Source organism: Cydia amplana, chromosome 5 (assembly GCF_948474715.1).
Source record: "Cydia amplana chromosome 5, ilCydAmpl1.1, whole genome shotgun sequence".
Taxonomy (NCBI): Eukaryota; Metazoa; Arthropoda; class Insecta; order Lepidoptera; family Tortricidae; genus Cydia; species Cydia amplana.
Window position 1 is genome coordinate 18,038,501 of NC_086073.1, and position 24,281 is coordinate 18,062,781.

A 24,281-nucleotide genomic window follows, 5' to 3' on the forward strand; every position below is an offset into this window, starting at 1 on the left:
GGTTGTTTACATTTTGTTATGATATCGGGTGTATTTAAATCGGCGATGCCGATATATCGGCCTGCCGAGTATATCGGCCGATATATCGTATCGGTATCGGTATCGTTACATCCCTAGTCTGGAGGATGTCTTGTCTGTGCTGGGGTCTACCTACTGTCTCTATCGCTTCAATATTGCAAGAGTGTGGTAGAGACGGAAATACATACAGTCAGCAGCAGAAGTTGCTAAGCGGGCCAAGTGTTCAAAATTATCTTGACGCGACTTTATTGTTAAGGCCGTGCATCGAAAAATAACAGGATCTTAGAAAGGTGGCAGTGGCTAGCCCCGGAAACAAACAGTAGTGATTTTCGGATATATGTTTCTTGACTATATGATAAGAGATTTCGTAGTAGTCGAAACACGAATGCTTAAAATTTTCTCGATAGAAAATAAATCCAAACTTACGTGTTCATTTTTCGGTTTTAGCTTCGTGCAACTAGAAAACACATCCATATCCAGCACAACCCACCTTACAGCAAAGGTTTTCATCTCGTCTTAACTTTCAAAGAACTAAATATTAACTTATTATCCTTTACCGATGGATTTATTATCGATTTTTGATTTTATGAATTCAACAGCAAACGCCCATTTTACGCAGTTCGGTTTCTCATTCTGTCATGCGTCAAAGTCATAAATGCATCCTTTATGCCAGTAATGTTAGATGGCCGTCGTGCCTCAAAGAGGTAAGACCTATGTCACTTCGCGCAGCGCTCCGAATTACGTAAAATTTTAATATCCAATAAACGTTGAGTCGTAACTCCATTGAGTAGTAACGGAATCGGAGGTAAACCTATGATAGTGCCTTCTTACAGGCCTATACGTTACGCATGTGTGCGTGTTTGCTAGGCTACGTCATGCTACGTCGAAATCTATACTCTTTGTCAGTTACAACGGGTTAGGAAATTTCGACAGATATTGAAATGTATCGGTAGCTGTTTGGTATTTAGCCATCAGAATCTAACCGTAACTTTTTGCTTTATTTTTGTTTGAAAATAAACTATCTATAAGAATATATTTTTTGCTTTTTTTCTATTGTAATGATAAAAATAAATCTAGTATGTTTCATGCTCAAATAATTTAAAATAATTGAATAAATATTAAAAACTAATGGATATTATTCGTTTTAATTATTATATTATTAAGTTTGTTTGAATAAAATATTTTATTTCAATAATACGAAAAGTTATTATATTTAAGTACCACTAAAAAAAGGTCCCTACTTACAAAAACTCACTTGCACGGGCCGGGGTTCGAACCCGTGACCTCCGGTTTGAAAGTCGCACGCCACTACAATTTCACATAAGTAATTTACAATGACATGATACCGTGGAAAAAGTGAATATTACAATGTACTGTGTTACTATCATTTTATAGTTTATTTTGGCTTGACAAGGAGGAATGAGAAAAACGTGCAGAGCGAGAGGATTAAATCTCTCTGTCCCTTTCTTAAAGTAGCCAATCCTAATTATGACATCTGTTTTGATATTAATTCTTTGAACATAATTTGTCGATGTTTTTTTTTTATATCATCTATCACCTACTTAAAATACGTCAAACTTAATTTGTTGTGACATGGAATTTTGAATTATTGCATGAAATGTTAATGTATGGAATGTTATTTAATTTTATCTTTTATTTAATTTTACCATGTTATTATTATTTGACTATTTCTTTTTTACACACTGATAACGATAGATATGTTATGAAATGTTTTATAGGTATTAGATAGTAAGCTAAATATTGTGTGCCCTAACAGGATGTCATGAATTGACCAACTTAACTGTAACATCTTATTATGTAATTTATGTTCATGACTATGCAATAAATGAAATATGAAATATATTTTTCACACTTATAAGTAAAAACCAAAACCGATACGCGATTGGGAATTGGGATACGCTCTTTTTATATGGGATACAAAAAAAAAACTCCTGGGTCACCAAGAAAAATCGACATATTAAAATAATTCAGTTCGTTTTTAAGTTCTAGTCAGATTGACTTTTTGGTTATTTGAGATAAATTACAATAACGCTTAGATTTGAAAAACATGATTTTCTATTTTGTTGCGATCGACCCGGGTAATAAAAATACGGCGAATTTGAACTTTTGTTTGTTGTCGTTGTAAAATGTATTAAAAAATAATGTAGGCACCCCTGACAATTGAAATTCAAAATTATCCAGAAAAAGCGGCCAAGTGCGAGTCGGACTCGCCCATGAAGGGTTCCGTATTTAGGGGATTTATGACGTATTAAAAAAAAACTACTTACTAGATCTTGTTCAAAACAATTTTCGGTGGAAGTTTGCATGGTAATGTACATCATATATTTTTTTTAGTTTTATCATTCTCTTATTTTAGAAGTTACAGGGGGGGGGGGGACACACATTTTACCACTTCGGAAGTGTCTCTCGCGCAAACTATTCAGTTTAGAAAAAAATGATGTTAGAAACCTCAATATCATTTTTGAAGACCTATCCATAGATACCCCACACGTATGGGTTTGATGAAAAAAAATTTTTTGAGTTTCAGTTCTATCTAAGTATGGGGAACCCCCAAAAAAATTTTTTTTTCTATTTTTGTGTGAAAATCTTAATGCGGTTCACAGAATACATCTACTTACCAAGTTTCAACAGTATAGTTCTTATAGTTTCGGAAAAAAGTGGCTGTGACATACGGACGGACAGACGGACAGACAGACAGACAGACATGACTAATCTATAAGGGTTCCGTTTTTTGCCATTTGGCTACGAAACCCTAAAAATGAGTGTTTCAAAAAGGCACCCTGTATTCATTACATACCTAAATAAAGTCCGTCAACCAAATCTTGTCAGTAGTAAAAGGCGGCAAATTTGAAAAATCGCGGGTTAGCAACACTGTGTTCAAATAATTCCAAAACGCGTGTCATCTGTGTTTTATCTGTGGAATGTGGATCGTGAATGACAGCCGTCACCTTATTTGTTTTCATTTGGTTTTCATTCTGAATCGTTTCTGTTTCAAGAGATATTTCTGCTGTCACCATTAAATACCAATACATTAAATAAGAATAAGCAAAGCTAAGGGGCCTACAATGTACAATCATGATCGTTGATGGTAAACATTACTAAAAATTGAGGTTATGACAAGTATTGGAAGAACTCTTTCGAACTTTTAAGATTATGTTCAGTTTTTTTGTTTTAGGGTTAAAAGGCATAAATAAAATTAAAACGTATGCCTAAATCTATCCAACAAGACCATAAATTTTGTCCTGGAAACCGTCCATAGGCCCACATGTCTAATATTTTCAGCAATCAGTTGTGACTATTTACAAAGGTAAACCTTTTAAACAGTATTAAGAGCCTTGATTATATCACCGTTCTTTCGCAATATCTACCTAATCCATACATGTTTGTTGCAGGATTAAATCTTGCCCAATATAAGGCGTTCGTAGTAGGTAGTATCTTTTCAGACAATACTTACCTATGGCGGTTTATGTACGTGTACAACGCAACCAAGTCGAAAAGTGACCCTTATCTTATTTACCTTTAAATTAAATAAACACCCAAATATCAGTTGTTTTATTTTTAATATGTATATTGTACAATATATACCAATCAAAAAAATTACACAGGTATGTCATATTCATCCAGAACAGTACACTAATTTACATTAACAAGTGGCATATTATATTGTAAATAACAAATATATGCACTATCTAATTATCAGCATTTTGATATGATTTTATTTTAGTAAACTTAGAAGACATAGATAGGGAACAAAGAGAATATAAGCACTACAATAGGGAGTTGTTTTTGATATCTTCCAATTTGTTCATCATTTTAACATTGTTTTAACATCGCTTTTAAATTATCCGTCCATGTTTCAATTTTTTTCAATAAACCGCGAGTGACAATTTGAATTGACGTACGCAGGGCGCGCTCAGCGGAAAAAAAAATCTGTTGGTTCGATGTACATTGCTGCTTTTCTTAGCGCAATACTGCTCTTTGAGTGTTGCCCTACTTTAGTTTGCTTTACATTGCTACTGACAAGATTTGGTTGACGGACTATAATCTCTTATTCAATAAAACATATAATTACTAAACACTGTGATTTATTTCAAATAAATGCAAATCGATCGGATAAAAGATATTAATACCTACCTATACAACAATGAATACGAGTACAGTCAGCTGCAATAATATGTTACACACCGAAGGCCGTTTTGCGGTAGATCATGTTAGATCTTATTTGTAGAGCCATAAGAGCGAGCGTGTCGCATATTTTTGCGGCCGTCGAAGAGTAACATATTATTGCAGGTGACTGTACCTATGAAAAATTCGAGGGTTAAAAAGCATTTCAACCAAAGTATTTATAATAATAACGACTATGGACACCTGCAACCCCAGGGGTATTGTAACCCCATAACAATAAGGTTGAAATTTGCATTTAGTGACCGCAAAGTCAGGTGAGCGTAATCAAGTAAATCTGTTTTCATCATATTTTATCAAAAATAATCTCTTTTCTGTTCTTGTGCTATTTTCTTATTATCAATACTCTTAACGTATATGCTATATACGCTGCTGCTTCTATGCTGTTAACATCTTCCAAAACAACAATAAATATTCAGGTTTATTAATTATTTTTATTGTTTGCTATTATGAACAAGTAACAACGCCATCTGTTTAAATTTTTTCCGAATTTAAGTTTCTGGCCGACCGCAGCGACCGCGTATAATGGTAGTTAACTTCTGTAACGTTAGATGGTGCTAAAAGGTCACACAAACTTCACGTGCGGCGCGAAGCGTTTCCATGTGTGCGTGTTAGCGGGGAGGGAAGAACTAGCGGGCGTGGTTTACGAAGCGCCAGACGCGGCTGCAGTAGGCCCTTAAGAGAATAAGAGCGTTTGAATACCTCGCCCGCTTAGCAACTTCTGCTGCTGACTGTACATATACGATCTTCCATTTTCGACGCTTGGAAAAACGCCAAAAAGGTTTAGTTTTCCCTGTTAGTTGGAAATTTAGATTGTCTCTTTTGCAAAAACTTTTGCTTACATCATACGAAAGGACTAGGACACGGGAAACATTAAATTGACGAGAATATACGTAAATGTGTAGGGAGAAAATTACCCCCTATTGTTCTAAAGGCTACACGTGCGGGTCACTCAGCCGTATAACGACTCGAACTCGGGACAATATTGTCTCATGTGCCAACCACCAATCTACTGCTTGACCTACATGTAGGACCTAGATCTAGATATCTAACATCCTTTGCACTTGAGATATACGTTGGTAAACGTTATTCGAGCGTGCTATGGATGTGATGTTATGTCCTAACGTAATATTGAAGGTCGATCCGAGTCGAAACTGACCAAAAGTTTTCGAAATGATCAAACAGTTTAGTTAACGCAGATCTTTATCAACAGCATATGGAAGAACCGACGTATTTATGCTGAAAAACAATTGTATGTACATAATTAAGATTTTTTTTAGACTTAGAATGTTTTATTTGCCTTTGGATGAATCTAACGCCATTTGTTATGTAGCCCATCTTAATTTTAAGGTGTGTTTTTACAGCGTGTTGTTTACTTAAGTCACTCAGCTGGATTACATTTTTTTTCTTTTCTCGAATGACTTGCTCAGTGCAATTGTGTTACATTACATACATACCTACTTTTCAACTTCACTTCGTTACATCTTCGTAATTTTGATACCATTTGCATCACACATCACACAACATAAATTATTACATGACTTAAATTTATGAAACAGTACTACAGGCCTACAGGGCTATAACCGCGAAAATCGAAGATCATCAATTGCGGACATTTTTCTCTGTCACTCTATGTGAGTACGTCTTAATGTGAGTAAAAGAGAAAGATCCCTGCAATCTACACATTTCGGTTTTCGCGGTAGGCATTCAGGTACAGACATTACAAACTTTGTGTTTACATATTTTCACATCGACCTAGCCCAATCGCACAAGGCGTTAATTGCATTAACCGCATACTACGTTATCGCCACTCCAACGCTATCGCATAAAATATGTCTTTATCGCTGAATTGCACGATTTGCTTTACGATGGCCGCTGTTATGAATGCCTTCTTTAACAGCATCAATCTTTATTTGACATTACGTGTCTGTTCTTATTTGTAAGTTTTCTTTAAGTACTTGATTAGCAAACAAATTTTTTTATATCATGATATTTGCCACTATCATTTCGGTGAAGGAAATCACCCCAAGAAAACCACCTCGTGGTTTTCTTGGGGTGATTTCCACGAGTAAATTTAACAAGGCCGATAACATTTTCTATGGATTGGAATTTCAGTTCAAGGATTCATGAACATGTTATGGCAATATGGAGTATTACTGCAATGTTTTTCCGCCAGAGTGCAGCACTATCGACTTAAGTATACCATAGAGTAACTTATACATACTGTACCTTAAACTGTTTTTTGACAAGTTTTCACAGACAATCAAATATGACATTGTATATCAAGGCGGTTTGTTTACAAAGGGCCTACCGGGAAACGCGAAATCGAAACTCGGCTATCTGCCTCTTTAATATGCAAGAGTGATAGAGAGGTTAGGTAACAAAATTTCGACTCTCTCGTTTGCGGTAGACCCTTAGATTGTGACTTATTGTGGGAGTGGCGCCACCTACGCAGACTTTCGCGTAATATTCCCTATTGTTTTACTATAAAATGTTAAGCATAATCCGCTAACGTTACATGGATATGAGGTAACATTAGCTAATACCTGTTACACGTTCACGTATTATTTTTTATCTTTTTCTAATTGATTCTCTCTGTTGCTATCGCGTTACCGTCATAACATCCATTAACTGAAGCAATATTTGTCATTATCAATGTTTGAGGCAGTCTGGTCGCTTAGCTAATTAAATCTCGAGGTCTTTGACCCGTGTTCAGGTCACTGTTTCGATCATTATCAGTTTGTCATCGGACACGTTGAAGTGGACCTTGCAATGTTTTTTTTGTCTACTATCCTAAGAGAAAGTACCTATGTACCTAAAATAGCTAGTCTTTAGAAGTGACACAGCACAGCACTACGTTACGTTTCTTAGGCTGCCTTTCCACTGAGGCGGAGATGAGAGGAGACGTGCGGAAACAACCAGTAGCAACTAAGAGAACCAGTAGCATTGGTTCTCTTTCGCTGCGCTGGATTACAACCAATGATGTTAGTTGATTCCCGCACGTCTCCTCTTATCATCGCCTCAATGGAAAGGTAGTCTAAGAGTACAGGCAGATTCGCTAGTGGGTTTCATTAACAACGTAACATACAACCCGAATATATGACTTTTAAATTTGGATATGGATATTCTGATATTTCTGATATCAGCAGTCTAAAAATACTAATAAAATAAACATGACTCGTATTGCAAACAACTGATAATGTTCCTAGTACGGTTATTATACCAATTCAAGACATTTTTCACTCTATTGTTGTTGTTCATTTGTATCAGTATAATGAGTGGACTCTTATCTACTTCAATCAACATTTACGATGATATAACTGCTTTAACGTCGAACTTCTGTGTTTCATTTTTTGGTTTGTTTTCTCGTTGTGTCTGCCATTTGCCACGATAGCAACACAAACATTTTGTCAAATATGTCGTGTGTTGCATGTTCCATATAACCAAATTTAAATTTCTAAATTTAGTGTCAAAGCATCCTGGGTACGATAGTAACGTCAAGCTGGTTTGTTGAACATTGGAAATTCAGATAAAGCCTAAAAAATTAATAAAATTTCGGAAACACTATTTCTAGATTTAAAAGAAAAGCGTCGCGGATTTCTGAAAGCGTTACATTTCATATTCTTATGATTGAGGTACCTTTGCCGACTATAATGTAGTCCCATTGTGCAATGAATCTAACAAACGTATCCGTGTGGTTACGCAAGCGTCTTCATTGGGCCCGTCTATTCCTGTACCTTATCTCTGGCCTCTGCCAATATTTATAATGCCAATGCGAAGGCGATGCGAAAACAAGCTTTAGTTCTTTCTGATTATAAGTCTGAAAATCAAAGATAACGATAATGAAAACGGCAGGTAATCAAAAAAGCAATAAATCCGAGTTCTAGATTACAAATCACGGCCGTTAACCATCGAGACTTGTTGTTTCTAACATAATGATAATCATTTGTAAAGTACCTAGACTTAGCTCACGAGATAACCGCCATGTGGGATGTAGACTCGACGATCATTGTTCCTATAGTCTTGTCAGCGAACGTCTCATAGTGAAGACTCGCTGGGTGGTTGGATCAAGGGTCAGATTCAGAAGGCGGTAATTATGGACACACATGGCGCGTATAGTACGTCGGTTCCTCACTCTGCGGCCTTGACCACCGGCACAGCTTGGACCCTGCCCCGCTGCCGGCGGCACTCTACTCTAGGTTAGGTTTTTTATAATGTGTGTATTTTTATAAGATTTTGTATATATTTGTAATGGTTTTGTAAGTTATATTGTACTTTTATACTCACATAGTAAAACTCTTAACCTAAGACCCAAGTGAAATAAAGAGAATCATTTGTACTAATAAACTTATTAGCTTACCGTAAAACGGGGTCACCAGAAATCGCGGGGTGAATAGAGAAAATTTCGGAACTTTCCTTTACATTGTTATATTTTAAAAACTAGACTACCATTGCCAATTCTTTTGAGGTACAATTATAATAGAATATTCAATCTTTAATCTGGTAACACGAATCAAGCACGAAGTTGATCACAAGTAATAAATATTTTAGTTTGAAGTGAGGCCTTGTGAAAGTAAGATAGGTACCGGGACTTTTTGTTTCTAGTGTTTAATATCTAAAGTAATCCAAACCCCCGCATGTATAATACACGAGGATAATACGCATAAACTTGTTTTAGACAAGATGCTAGACAAACAAACAGACAAAAATATTTACACAGCCAATTAGATGTTTATACTTTAATCTTGGTCATGTTGGATTGTCTTTACATGTATTTAGACAGCCAGCTAGGCTAGATAAATGCGTATTAGACCTTTGATATAATACACAAAGTACACACTAAATAGTATCAAATTAAATTAAATTATAAGTCTCCTGATTTCGAGATCCAGAAGTAGATCCAAAACAATGTGGACACATGTAGTTGTAAAAGTTATGAGTAAGTTTTATGTAAGTATCCGAAAATGTAAGCATCTTACACCTCAATATATATAATATGTATAATACCATCACAATACCATCGTCCACACTGTTATCTGGCTATTCGTAAACCTTATGCTGAGATATAAGGTCGATCAATTGAACTTACGAGTGGTACTCTCAGTACTTGGAAGAGAGGTACTAGACTTGAATCTATATAGGTCCATATATAAACATTGTCCTGGCGATAACCCTCGTCATATTCGCCAATATCACCAATCAAACTAGTCGGTAAACAACGGCGAGGTTATCGACTGTTTACTGCCTACTGCTGCAAGTTGACATTCTGGAGCTTTCTGATAATTTAGTCATTTAGTCTTGTAAGTACACTCATAACAATGTTGATCTATCCTGCGGTGGCAGCATAGTTCCATTTTTATCGCCTTTCACTATGCATGTCACTTTCGCACTTACATACATGTTAGAACGTGCGTGGTGACAAGCGATAAAAATGCGACCGTGCTACCGCCGCTGGACTAGTCCTATCTTTAGGCGGTTGTGTGCGGCAGCGGCTTTCAAAATAAAGCAGAAAGTTTAACCAAGAATGGTAACCAATGAAGACCGCTTATAAAGGCTAAAAACATCAGTGATCAGTTCTTGGCTAAGAAAACGTCTTGGAATGATGTTCTGAAAAAGTCCTAAACTCCATGGAAACCATCTTGTTCTGTAGATTTTTTATTATTATGTTCAATTGGTCATAATATTAAAAACAATATTCATGGATAAACATTTCCATTGGTTAATTTTCTTAAACGTACACTTAATTCAGGAGAATCTAGCCGAGTGTACTTGTTTATATAATAATGTTTAAGGAAATGCTCTCCTTATGACATATCTCTGTGCTGTCATTATCAAACTGTCTATTGATTTGTGTTGCGTCGCGTCGTAGCAGAACAAAGGAATTTGCTTTGTCCATTAAATCAATATATTGAATGATATATCTATTATTCTGTTTACGTAGCCTATGATCCGATTGAGGGTCGTTACCAAATGCACATAATGTGACATATTATCTGCCTGCGAAACGTTATTTGATGACATATTTGTAGATAGGTACTTTATTTGTAAAATATGCTGAATATGTATTCATATCTTTAGTGTATACACGGTGGCAAAAAAATAACTACATTCCCGTTCCCAGGGAGGATTTGGGATTATACTGAGCAACTTTTACTATGGGACAGCCAGAATGTAATTTTTTTTTCGCGATTTCGGGGTTGGTCCCATAGTAAAAGTTGCTTAAGTAGTAAACAACCAAAACCTCCCTGGCAACGGGAATGCAGTTATTTTTTAGCCGCCCTGTATATATGCCAGATACTTACAACTTTACTAAATACTTAAAAACTATTCTTACTCGTATACAATATTTGCTCTTGCAATTTTTCTATCTTAGCTTTTATCCAGCCTCAGCCACTTCCTTTCTCTAGCACAGTTACATTCCTGCTTAAATGATACTTAATTTTTTTTAAAGGGTCAATATCCAGCATATTCCGGGAATTGGATTGTTAACAAACTATTAACTATGGATCTGTTAACATAAATAGTCACTTCTTGAAATGTATCTTGTGTACACGAATCAACATTATCAATTTTAATTATAAATGCTGTTAATATATTAGTTTCTATGTGCTCCAACACTGTTACTTCAGTAGATAACGCAAGAGTGTTTTCAGCTATCGAGTTCGGACCGCGAGAGATTTACAATCGTGTCCGAACACGAAGTTATTTCAGACAGAATCCGTCTTGTGGATTTGCTCTGCCGAAAATAGTATCTACAGTATTCGCGTGCGTAAATAACGCCGCCAAAACTATTTATTTACACAGCCGCACAGGAAAAGTTCTCTAGTTCATTTGCATATCTGGATATACAATGAATCACTGTTGTGATAATATTATCAAATTAAGTACTGCTCTGATTTCGAGTCACGTGAGTTGGGATGCAGGAATAACAATGAACGTGGGCGAAGGTTCTTAATTAATGCAGGCACAACCCCGACGCGACCTCTCGCTACCGACAATCAACGGCTAATTGGATAAAGTGGTCCGACACGAGCTACCGCGAATTTGATGCGCGTAAACTCTTAGTTCACCATCCATAAACCTTATTGCAACGAGATAAGCTCCACCTATGGCCAGTAAATTGTGCCTTACTGTTAGTACGGTCTGCTCGCTGCGACTTTGTTACCAGCACCGTGAATAGATTTATTGACGAAATTTAAAATAGAATCGAGCACGAAAGGAATGTCAAGTCTTTGCTTCATGCGGGTCATGTGCTTCTGTGGTTTATTGAGAGTATTTCCAGATCGACTATATGTTATTTTCCATTCATGTGCCGTTTTAAAATCCAAGGCTGGTATGTTGTTGACTTCGTTTCTTGGTGCTGTTTTTCATAACGATTCTGTCATTTTGATTCAGAACCTCTCAATCGTACCGAAATATTGTCGCAAATTTAATAAGGACTATTGTTTTTGTTTTTGAAGGAGCGGTGTCAAAAGCGTAACACCTTTTATTACACAATTCTCAATCAATTCTAGATCTATTTCGTGTTAAAAACAAAGTACGTCCGCCATAAATGTCGGGTTCCCATGAATTTATCGACCCACTAAACTACTCGGGCAAAATATATTTTCAGCCCAGTAGCGTAATGGGCAAGTGTTGAAAGCACTCGATACAGCGCATTATTCACCGGAGCGTCAAGGTTGATGCAAATGCACTCATAGTTAACCAGATTATTGTAATGGCCGTCCATTCAGCCCACAACAGGTAGAATGCTGTTATTGCGCTAGTTATTATTGTCGTTTGCTAATTCCTTTAGGGCTCTTAGTTTGATTACCATTTCCTATTTATCGTTCTCAGTTGCTTAAAGTTTATTTGGAAGAGATCCCTTAATGGGATAAGTTCCGTCTTTGTACACATTAATTCTATTATCTCTTTGTTTTGTGCAATTAAATGTTGTACTTTGTACTACTATCTACTCTTTTACTGTCGGCTTGTCATATTTTAAAATTGAATTTAAACCTGTATCTTCTGATTTCACTATCTGTAGCGTATTACAACATTGTAGTTTTCGTTTTATTACTATCTTATCCATACATATTCCGATGCCAAGGGCTTTATGTTTCAATTTATTACCAAAATGCATTAGATATTTAATTGTGTTGATTTTATTTAGATGTTCAGTATTATCTGATCCATGCAACTGCCAAATCCTGATCAGACGAAGTTATTTAAACCTAGAATTGAACACTGATCCAGAAAGATTTGCGACTCTGCCAAAACGCTATTGTTTTTGTTATTGACTTTTGCGCGCTGTCTTGTTTATCAATGTCATCGCAAATAGTCTCACTATGACTAATAATAACAGGTGTATCTGTCCCTTCCTGTACAGTATTGCCATAATCAGTTTTGACATCTTAGTCCAGTTCATTGCCATAACTTGCGTTTGTCGCTATTAAATTTGTATTTACATCGAATCTAAGTAAGGGCTGAAAGTATTTTATATAATAAGTCTAGAAATTCGATGCTATATTTACAAACACGAAGGCTCAGTGCACCCAAGATTTCCAGACGCGTAAAAAAGTGAATTCGTCAAAAATTTTAAGAAAATCACACGAAAAAAAAGATCCGATAAACAAGCGAGCCTGTTGTCGCAACAAGTTTGTTAAACATAAGTGTACAGATATTTTGAGCATTCTCTTGTAATTTACGAAACAGATTTGCGAATCTATGGCGGCAAGAAACGGGACGCAAATAAAAAGTAAAGCTGAGCAATTTAGCCAAAGACCGTTCGATTCCTAAAAACCTTACGCGAAAACAGGTCCAATATTATAAACAATGGAGCCTGTTTTCGGAACGGGTTTGTCGTTCGTGTGGGCGGCCTTGAGCCGCGAAGGACGACCAGCGCGCGCGCCGGGGGCGTGGCGCGCACGCGAGTCGCGCTCATCCGCGCAGTTTCTTACCGAGATTCATTTTATACTAATTGCTCGTGCTGTTTCCTTATGAATTAATTATTAGCTTTACTAAGTAGTCTTGTTCGGTTTTGCAACAGAATTGCTAAAAAAATGAGAGTTCCGTGTACGTGTTTTAATATGATGTGGTGTCTATTGTATTTACATTTACACGTGCTGATTTATAATTAATAATAATGTTGCATAAAAGGTGAAAAACCTTATCTCATAGAATGTGTACATACATCATTTCCTTTGACGTTAACGACATGCAACAATAGTGTATAAATGAATAATGAAATGGTCGTGTACCTATTATACATTTATACATATATTAAACATTTCTCACATCTCTTTACAGTGATTTTTGGATAAGATTTACCCATATTGATATGGCAATATGGCATATACCACCAATGTTTAATCATAGATGTACATCTATAAATTAAAATTAAATATTCTAACAAAAACAAGATTATAAGTGTACCTTCTCTATTAGTTCTATTACTCTACAATCAATTCAATGAGCAGATCAGCATTTATATTAGGGTCTGGTACCCTGTTGTACATTTTGCTGCATTTGTCACCAGCTTTTCACTTTCTCCTCTCATCTACTCAAAGGTTAACTGGAAGAGATCCCTCAAAGGGATAAGTTCGCCTTTGTACTTCTTACTAATTGTATATTATTTTTAAGATGTCTTTTTGTACAATAAAGAGTTTACTACTACTACTACTAGGGTCATGTAAACTTTAGTACTTTGGTCTGGACTCAAAAATACTTAAGTAAGTACAAACAAAATACGTTTGACACAAGTAAAGTCCCATGCAAAGAGAATCCCATCTCAAGGAAATTATTCAGAGCTAGACTATTTGCGCGTAACAAGACACAAAAAGTGGACGCACGCCACGCAATTCATTATTCAAGGGGCCCGGACGCGACGCGATGGAAATAGTAAATAGATTACGAACGCGACCAGACTCCGTTGCCTTCGTTACTTCGTCTGTTACTGACGGGGTCGATGTTTCATGATTCTCATTTCTTTCTGTCTATCGCGTAGGGGAGTTGCCCAGGGTCACGTCGTGGGACCAGTTTTGTTTTAGGAAATGCTTTAGTTTTAGTTATTCTGTGGTTCCTATCTTCTTTATTTTGTAAGGTTAATATAAGGCTCCGCTGGCTTCATTGCTTCCTCTGTTGCTAACTTTCGGGATCGAAGTTCCACGGTTTTCATTTTTTTCCAAGTGATTATTGTTTTCCAAAAGGGAGTTGCCCAGGGTCACATTATTGGACCTATTTTGTTTAGAAAGGCTTTAGTTGTTGTTGGATTAGTTCTTATCTTAATGTGTAAGGTTGACAGTAGAATATAGAGGATTTAGTATGATGTAAAGTAGTGTGGAATATTCAGAAGTTACAAAATCTAAATAGTATCAATTGTACAATTCATTCACAATATCCCCATGTTTTTCAAAGCCAAAAGTAAAAGTTATCTTTAAGTTACAAAACTCACTTCGGAAAGCCTGAAATCTAGCCCGTTTTTACTGATTTGTGATCTAAATAGTTATTATAAAATATAAACCAACATACCCAATGCATGCCCAATGGAAGCCTCTGATGATTCGTGGTTGTCCGCCGAGTTTACGTCGCCTTCCAATTAATATTTCGAGGCGTGTTCGTGACGTAAGACGACTGGTTTTAAAGAATTCCAACACGATAGCGAAGGCTTGCAGTGCTGCAGTGTCATATATCTGCTTCAGTTGTTACGCCTTTTGTATTGCTCATAATCTTTGTACATTCTGCCTTTACGACTGTTTTATCTTATCGTCGATTTTTTCTATTGTTTTAGTTGTTTAAATTCCAATTTCGCTCTGCGAAAATTAGTAGGTATGTACAGAATTAAGAAACAATGATTTAATTAATCAATTTTTATTTGCTGAAGGCAAGCCAACTGATAATTTATTTGGTATTTTTATAGATTACTTGATCTATAAAAGTTCATGAAAAAACATACCAACAAATATACACATTTTCCTAATTTCATTTCAAAACATAATAAAGATCGATGCTTCATATTTGGCATTTGTTTAATGCTAAGAATGCTAACCTACAGAAATGTCTGGAGTATTTGATCATTTAAATAATTTTCTGTTTCAGCAAATTATAAAACAAGTTTGGAAATTAAATAATAAAGCAGACAACAGCTGCAAACGAAAAAGTTTCTTTACGACTCCTTTCTAAGTTTGCAATGTTTTGTCGAGTTTGCGACTTGTTTTTGTTTTACATCGGCTTAGGTAATTGAGGAGATGTTTTTAATCTTATCTAATCAAAATTTGGTTATGTTAACTCTTTACAGCTTTGAGTACGAGTCTTATACAATTTTGAATTAACCCCAGGTGGCTTTATTTATGTATGTAAGTATGTGGCAAGTGTAAATGGCAAGGAACTTGTATCTGAGATTAAATTTTAAACCTAATGATTAAAGTTAAGTGTAAAACTCGGATGTAGGTACTCGTATAATGTAGGTGTAAAACGAAAACTTGGTTTTGATGCACGAATTTCGCAGAATACTTGATATAAGCTGCGCTAAGTCAAACTTAGGACAATACAGAAAACAATCTTTTATCAGTTCTTATTTACAAATGGCATAACGACTTTTATGTGCACTCTGGGTTTACCTCAATCGTTTCTTAATCAGAGTTATCGCGAATTCGCCAGCTGAATGCTAAAAAAAGAATCTGCCGACCGCCAAGAGCTAGGTTCGGACTGTTTCGGAGACAAACGACTATTGCTCGCAAGTCGCATTCGAATTTTGTCGACGATGCCGATGCCGGCACCGCCAGTCATTGACCCGTATTTGCGCAACGCATATCTTCTAACCGATGCTTCTTATCTCAGGCCACGTGACTTTTCATTCTAGAAACGACCAGAAATCTGCTGATCGAAGCTTGTTTTAGAAAGTGGAAGTTAATGAAAACATGTTATATCTACTCACGAAAATATTGATCTTAACGTATGTTTGAACATCAGCCCTAGTAGCACGGTCGCATTTTTGTCATTTATCACCATGCCTGTCACGTTCTAACAAGTATGTAAGTGCGAAAGTGACGGGCTTAGTGATAGTGGATAAAAATAGAACCGTGCTGAGCCCGCTGCAACGACACTGATAACGACTGACGTGAGGTACAAGCCTCTAAAGATAATGATAAACTTTTAGAGACATTTAAATTTGGTATTTAAGGAAAACTACATGACGTGGTTGAGAATGTTTCAACTTTCAACAAACAACATTGTAACATAATCTTAAATAGAAAAAAAACCGACTTCTCTAACTACTAGCCTAACCCACTTAACGGTGCTTATACTTTATTTGGTAATATGTATACATTTTATGGTAATCATAGTGGTTGATTTAGTTTAGGTATCATAGTGGTTTTCCGGGTCAAGGTCCGGGTCTGTGTCCGAGTCCGGGTCCGAGTCCGGGTCTAGTCCAGGTCCGAGTCCGAATCCGAGTCCAGGTCCGGGTCCGGGTCCGAACCGGATCCGGGTACGAGTCCGGATCTGGATCCGAGTCCGGGTCCCAGTCCAAGTCAAAGTCGAAATTCGAAATCACCAAACATGTAACTATTCGTCGTTGAAGAGTTCTGTTCTGATCATCATCAGCAGTTCCAGTTCATCAAATGCGACAGTTTTTAATGTTAATGTATTATTTTATGATGAAAATACAGAAAATTCTATACGTGTGCCTTTAAGATTTGAGGAGTTCCCTCGATTTCTCATGGATCCCATGTTCAGAACTTGAGCTTGACATAAATATGGCTTAAAAACCTAACTTGCTTAACAAACATAACGAAAAGAAAAAATCGCCAAACGCGAGCTATGCGTCGTTAAAGAGTTTCGTTCTGGTCATCATCAGCAGTTACACTTCCTCAAATGTTACATTCTAAATGTATATGCTTGATTTGTTGATTAAAACACAACAATCACTATATGTATGCCTTTAAGATTTGAGGAGTTCCCTCGATTCCTTATGGATCTCATCATCAGAACTCGAGCTTGACAGAAATGTGGCTTAAAAACTAAACTTGCTTAACAAACATAACGAAGAGGACAAATCGCCAAACGTGAACTATGGGTCGTTGAAGAGTTCTGTTCTGATATCATCAGCAGTTCCACTTCATCAAATGCGACAGTTTTTAATAAAAATGCTTGATTTTCTGATGAAAATACAAAAATCTCTATACGCACACCTTTAAGATTTGAGGAGTTCCCTCGATTCCTCATGGATCCCATCATCAGAACTCGAGCTTGACAAAAATGTGACTTAAAAACTTAACTTGCTTAACAAACATAACGAAGAGGACAAATCGCCAAACGTGAACTATGCGTCGTTGAAGAGTTCTGTTCTGATCATCATCAGCAGTTCCACTTCATCAAATGTCACGTTTCTGAATGTATATGCTTGATTTGTTGATAAAAACACAAAAATCACTATATGTATGCCTTTAAGATTTGAGGAGTTCCCTCGATTCCTCATGGATCCCATCATCAGAACTGGGTTTTGACAAAAACGGGACCAATCTGTATGCATATACATACAATCAAAAAAAGAATTTTCAAAATCGGTCCAGTAATGACGGAGATATGGAGTAACAGACATAAAAAAAAATAATAAAAAAAATAAAAAAAAACATACAACCGAATTGATAACCTCCTCCTTTTAGATTTGGAAGTCGGTTAAAAATGTAGTAAATAACAGTGTAATTACTGCTTGTGCCGTGTATTTTAAGTGTTTTAACATGTAAGATCTTTGAATTTATATATCTTACAACGACAAATAGGTCAATTGCTTCTAAATGAGATATCGGAGAATCAGCAGTCTCATGCGTTCTATAAAAAGAACAAGTAAACAGTGAGATAAACTGAAGAAATATAAAATTCTAAAGTTTGCTCAGATGCTCAGACCTTTTCTTGTTATTACACGGTACTAAAGAGAATTTGAATACGAAAAGGTCTGAAAACTTATACAAAGGAATGAAAACATTACGCAGACAAAGCAAAGTCGGTCGGGCAGTGTAGCCAGGCAAAATGTTTGTATGTCTCGACGGCCTTGCTCGCAAAGTGGATAATCACGGCTCAACTCGTGAATATGTCGGCTCTAGATTGGATAACAAATTTATGTGTGTTTACGAATCAATTTGCATGTTCATACAAAAGATCCCCGATTCGAAAATATGTTTGCAGCGCGATCGTGACTCCAGAGAGCGACGGCAGCTTTATAGACGGCGGATATTAAGGGATCAGCCTCGGCTTCCATTACGATATATCTCTCGGCAATTGTTCGTTTGTGTTCCACATAGGGCTGGTAAGAACTCGAGTCCATAGACTCCTTACTTTTAAAGAGTTGATTTTTAGTCAGGTATTCATTCAATATTGGTGCCTGATTTCTTTTGAACTTGCTAGAAAAACTTCTGTAGAGTTAGAGCCTTACTGAAAAGTATTATTACAATGTTTACGACACGTCGTGTTTACCATCTAACAACGTTTTTAAAGGCAACGATTTTCTTTTCACTTATTTTGATAGAGTTTATGACATATCATGGGGCTCTAGTGTTTTTGGGTCACTCTTACAAACGTATCTGTGTCTTCAAAGGTTTGGACTCAAGTCTCAAAAAATTCTGGTCTTTTTAATGCAGTATCTCGTAAAAATAAGTAGAGTTCTTGTTGTTCCTTGAGTTCTTCAAATGCACTTCCATAAGACTCGAGTTCCCACCGTCAGCAACACTAGTGCCATGAATAAGCGCTGGAATGAATCCTTCCTCTGAGGAACATCGTAGATAATTATATACACTTGTATCCTCCGCTTTAAAAAGTAACTTTATCTGTCCGTTGCGAATTTCAATTGGCTCTTTAAAACCAGAATCAATTTACCATTTACTGGCGCGTACTGGTACATACATACATACACACTAAAACAAGACGAGAGGCAATAGCATGTTGGGTAATTGTAAAGTATATTTAATTATGAAGTTTCTAACACATAGATTTGCCGGTAACCGGGTTACCGTGTGAAAGTATCATAAAGATATAGTCCATTTAGCTGCTCATTGTGGCAATATAAACTGAATTACTATATCAGTAACCGGATGTGGTTAACGTAATCTCGGTTACTAAAACTAGCCCTTTTGCTCTTGTGTTAATATCTATATCTACACAATAATCTATCACAATATAGATGTCTGATGAAAATGAGTGAAGACTAAGTCATTTGTAAATTCGAATACTAATTTATTAATGTTTATGGGTTGTAGTGGTTTAATTACTTTAATTGTACTGTTAATGCTATATGTTCTCCATAACTTGTTTTACAAAGACGAACCTTCGTACAGTTAAGAATTTAATTTCAGTACCATTTCATACCTTGTCACAGTGACTATGAAATCCGCTAGGGACCTCATACTATTGTCATTGTGTACCTCATACAATGGTACTGACATTAAATTCCTTGACTGGACCTCCAATATTTATTTTGATAAACATATACTGATTTTGTCTTTGCTGCAATCCCCATAATATTTGTCCATAATGCAGATTTCATTGCCATATCTATGAGTAAAAGGCGAGTAGGGTTCTTATAGGGTTTTTGTCGAAAAGCTCTGCTCTCTCTGCGCTTTATAAATAAACTGATGCATTATTTATACTCTCCATCATAAACTAAGCTAGTTATTTTGTTTTACTTTTTAGATTTATATTAATTTTAGCTTACGCTTTGTCCCCAGGTGTTCGGAACAGTGGAGTTGCCGGACAAGCCGATCATGCTCCCACCCTTCGTGGAGGCAACGCACTGCCTCGGCTACCACCTGACTCGCAAGGGCCGCGCGGTCGCCGACCGGGTCGTCTCCGTGCTGGGCTACGCCTGCCCCGACATCACGTACAGCCCCAGCCTCTACCCCATCACGGCTGCCCTGCTACACTTCATGCCTGGTAAGTTTCACTATAAGCAATGCTAAGAGTCTACTGTTGGCATCTGAAATCTAAATTTCATTATCTATAGGCAGGACAGGCAGGTAATGAAAATTCTATGTTCGATGTAGGCCTTCTTATAGTTTCATTAAAAAAAAGCGGCCAAGTGCGAGTCGGACTCGCCCATGAAGGGTTCCGTATTTAGGGGATTTATGGCGTATTAAAAAAAAACTACTTACTAGATCTCGTTCAAACCAATTTTCGGTGGAAGTTTGCATGATAATGTACATCATATATTTTTTTAGTTTTATCGTTCTCTTATTTTAGAAGTTACAGGGGGGGACGGACATTTTACCACTTTGGAAGTGTCTCTCGCGCAAACTATTCAGTTTAGAAAATAAAAACGGCCAAGTGCGAGTCGGACTCGCCCATGAAGGGTTCCGTATTTAGGCGATTTATGACGTATTAATAAAAAACGACTTACTAGATCTCGTTCAAACCAATTTTCGGTGGAAGTTTGCATGGTAATGTATATCATATATTTTTTTTAGTTTTATCATTCTCTTATTTTAGAAGTTACAGGGGGGGGGGGGGACACACATTTTGCCACTTTGGAAGTGTCTCTCGCGCAAACTATTCAGTTTAGAAAAAAATGATATTAGAAACCTCAATATCATTTTTGAAGACCTATCCACCATATAGATACCCCACACGTATGGGTTTGATGAAAACATTTTTTTTTGAGTTTCAGTTCTAAGTATGGGGCACCCCCAAAATTTATTGTTCTTTTTTCCAATTTTGTGTGAAAATCTTAATGCGGTTCACAGAATACGTCTACTTACCAAGTATCAACAGTATAGTTCTTATAGTTTCGGAAAAAAGTGGCTGTGACATACGGACGGACAGACAGACAGACAGACAGACATGACGAATCCATAAGGGTTCCGTTTTTTGCCATTAATTTTCAGAACACGCATCTTAGCGCTGTCCGTATTGTATCAAAGACCGGGGTCCGGCAGATTATTGTACAGTCGCCATCAGATATATCGGAGCGGCCAAGGTGTTCACAATATCTGAACACGCATTCTAACGCCCGGACAATAGAGGCGTGTTCATATATTCGTGACCGCCTTAGCCGCTCCGATATAATATCTAAAAATTGGCGACTGTAATATATAACAACTGGAGTTAGTCCTAATAGTTTTGACTGAAACATTACATCACATATTTCAACCCCGAAGGGAAACTGAGTGTTGTTGCAAAGTGGAGTGGAGTGGAGTAGGATAACGGATAAACGCTTCCTGCCCCAAAATAATTCATATGTCAATAGCAAGCAATTTTGCAATTCCCAACAAATGGACGATGCGAATTGTTTATTCAAAAATTTGTCCATTGAATTTCCTATTAGTCTGTTCATTCAATTAGCATCATGCCAATTCACTCAAAATTTAAGCTAGTGACCTAAAACACGACTTTAAAGCGAAATGAAACGAATTCCTTATACCAGCAGCGTTTAATAATTCTCTGTGTATAAAAACTTCTAGGCAGCTTTTCGGAGGCCAAATATAAAATTTTAATTTATTACTTACGTTTGCAAACTGGTGGTATAATAAATCATAAGTCAGGTTTCCAATTTTACTGGGAATAATGTATAAAGCTGGGAATACTTGTTATCGTAGGTTGCGACCTTTCTGGTGACTTGTTATCATAACCGCGTTACGAATCGAGCGGAGATAAGTTATTTATAGCGAGCTGCGTTACAACATATTGTACACAATCTTGTCTTGAGTCTCTCTAAATAATAAGTCATCGTCATCGCTTATCTTTAACGCGATAAACTTCATAATGACCGCTTAAGATCAACCACATCGACCATTATTATAGAGATGAGTTCTTTGTTGTGATGTTAGTGTAACTATAATTCTTGGGAAACGGGATACATGTTCTTATTTATTACTGTTTCATAGGTTGTCCTTACCGGATATACGTCTATTATACGATTCATAAAATTCTATACATTTTATCACCCGTTTCCTTCACCGTTTTAAATTTCGTTTACTATGATTAGTTCGTACAGTGTACACAAAGCTCGTTTACGAATTGTAAAAGTTTAACGCCGACTGTTACTTTTATTTTGCCAAGAAATCAGTGTAAACAGACGTGAACCGGTTACGGAGCATCAATTCAGGAGCAGAGGCGTCGCCGAGTTTTACGTCGCTGTCGGACTAATTCAGTAATGAGTGCGAGGGGCGATAATTGAACTCGGCAATAGGCAAATTGCCGGAGGACTCTCCTGTCTGCAACTGCGTCACTATCTTACAAACTGCAAACAATATTCAACTCTGTTCCATCTGTTTATGTACAATAATCCTTTAAGTAATCGTAGTATCATCCATCAATCTCATCAAGATCTGAATTGGACTCTCGCGCTGTGTCCCAGAGTTCAAAATGCATATTGCTATTTGGCTTCCCACCGCAGGGACCCCATCAGGAACGTCGCAGATTTGCATTCCGTGCGTCGTGCTTGCCAATTTCAACCCGCTTCCTACTCTCTCGTGCAATTGTCAGGAATGCGAACACGATTGTGATCGATACGTTGTTATTTTCGTATCCTATTTCGCTAAATTGAGCTTGATCGATGTCTATCAGACAATATGAATTGGGATAAGAACGTGCCGTCACGTCCGACACGTGAGGAGGCGGTAGCTCGGGTTGCGCCGGCGTATCAATTTGGCCGCCGGATGGCTAGAAAAGTGACAATTTCCTCCATTGTCCTCCGCCTCATCATTTATGATATCCCAGCATACAAAATGCACCGACATTAACAAGAAGCATCTCTTTGTGCGACATGCTGTTATTTTGTTCCAACTTCGGTACTTGCCGCTGATGGATGACTCGTGTAAACAATGCATACATTAATCAACGCCACATAATGTAATATCATGGGAACCGGCGTGAAATAGTCCTGACAATGGACTCTCTGTGGAGTTTCATCGGGGAGTTACGTAATTTACATGCGACGCAGAATTCGTGAATCTTTTCGTCGCATTTATTTTTGTGTGCGCTGATTTAATTAATGGCATGCAAGTTTAAGTCATTAAGTCTTGGAATAACACGTCGATTTTGGCTCACGTTCCGAACGCGTCGAAAAACACCGGTCGAATGTTTTCATTATTGCCGCCGAGTCAATGTCGCTAGATAATATTATTTTCGAACGTTCCCCGGCCGTGACACTGGCGTTATCAATTATCATATATACAACGCCGAGATACTGGGGCAGTTCAGACGGCGACATCGTTTTCGCGCAAAAAATGACGCAGTTTCTAATAGTATCGCCAAAGATACATTGAGTAAGATGCGTAAAATCTAATGGCTCTACTACACAATGGGCCAGCGCCGGCCACTCCCAGGGACGCAGCCATGCGGTAGAATGAGATAGCAATATCACTTGCTCCGTCTAACGCATAAATGCGTCCGTAGAAGTGGCCGGCGCTGGGCCATCGTGTAGAGGAGCCATAAAGACAATTTCGTGCTTCGAATTTGACAGGTTAAACGAGATGGCGCTGTACAGCTCCAAACATTTTGCGGTAACTCTGATTGTCAAAAGTAGATGTTTGACAATTCAGTGACTGCAAAACGTATGGCGCAGTATCTGTTTTGGATGTCAAATGGGGCACGTTTTTTTCTTAAATTTTACTTCTATATTACAATCAATTCTCTTTGGTATCGCATAAAATCGCTGGGTTTAGTGGTTGGCTTCCGGCCAGGCTTGGCACCGCACGGTCTTGGAACAAGTGCCGCTACGGGATCCGTGTTTTCATGTATTTGTACCGCTCGATGCTTACCGATGATTTAGATATAACCTCTTTGTTAGCGTGCCTCTGCACTTGTTATTTATTTCATCTCGTAAATCTTAAATCAATGCTTTTCCGAAACAAATTCCGAAACAAGAAGGTCTGAAGCGAAAGCCAGATGCTCGGCGCATTTATAATGCGTTCATTCAATTAAAAAATCTTATTGAAATCCGATTCCGTGTGCGATTCTGCGACAAAGGTTGAAGGGTCGTGCAAAAACGTTGAATAAAACACTCATTACATGCTGTTTGTCGCGGACCTGCCGGAGCGCGACCAGCCTTCCTCTTCCGGTAAAGTGCTTTAATTAATTCACCTTTGTACTTA

General features: G+C 37.2%; 1 protein-coding gene and 1 long non-coding RNA gene across 2 annotated transcripts in view; one reads left to right on the forward strand and one right to left on the reverse strand.

Annotated features, from left to right (window-relative positions):
* Positions 1-24,281, forward strand: part of LOC134648385 (GTPase-activating protein skywalker) — a 138,430-nt gene that overhangs the window by 60,557 nt on the left and 53,592 nt on the right. The window contains exon 4 of the mRNA XM_063502914.1: positions 19,920-20,124. Coding sequence (XP_063358984.1) covers positions 19,920-20,124 — 205 coding nt within the window. The remainder of the gene's footprint in view (positions 1-19,919; positions 20,125-24,281) is intronic.
* On the reverse strand, positions 2,431-20,839 carry LOC134648397 (uncharacterized). Its single transcript, XR_010096883.1, has 2 exons — positions 20,566-20,839; positions 2,431-2,572 (listed from the first exon to the last, which is right to left on the reverse strand). It is a non-coding gene; the product is annotated as an uncharacterized LOC134648397 (long non-coding RNA).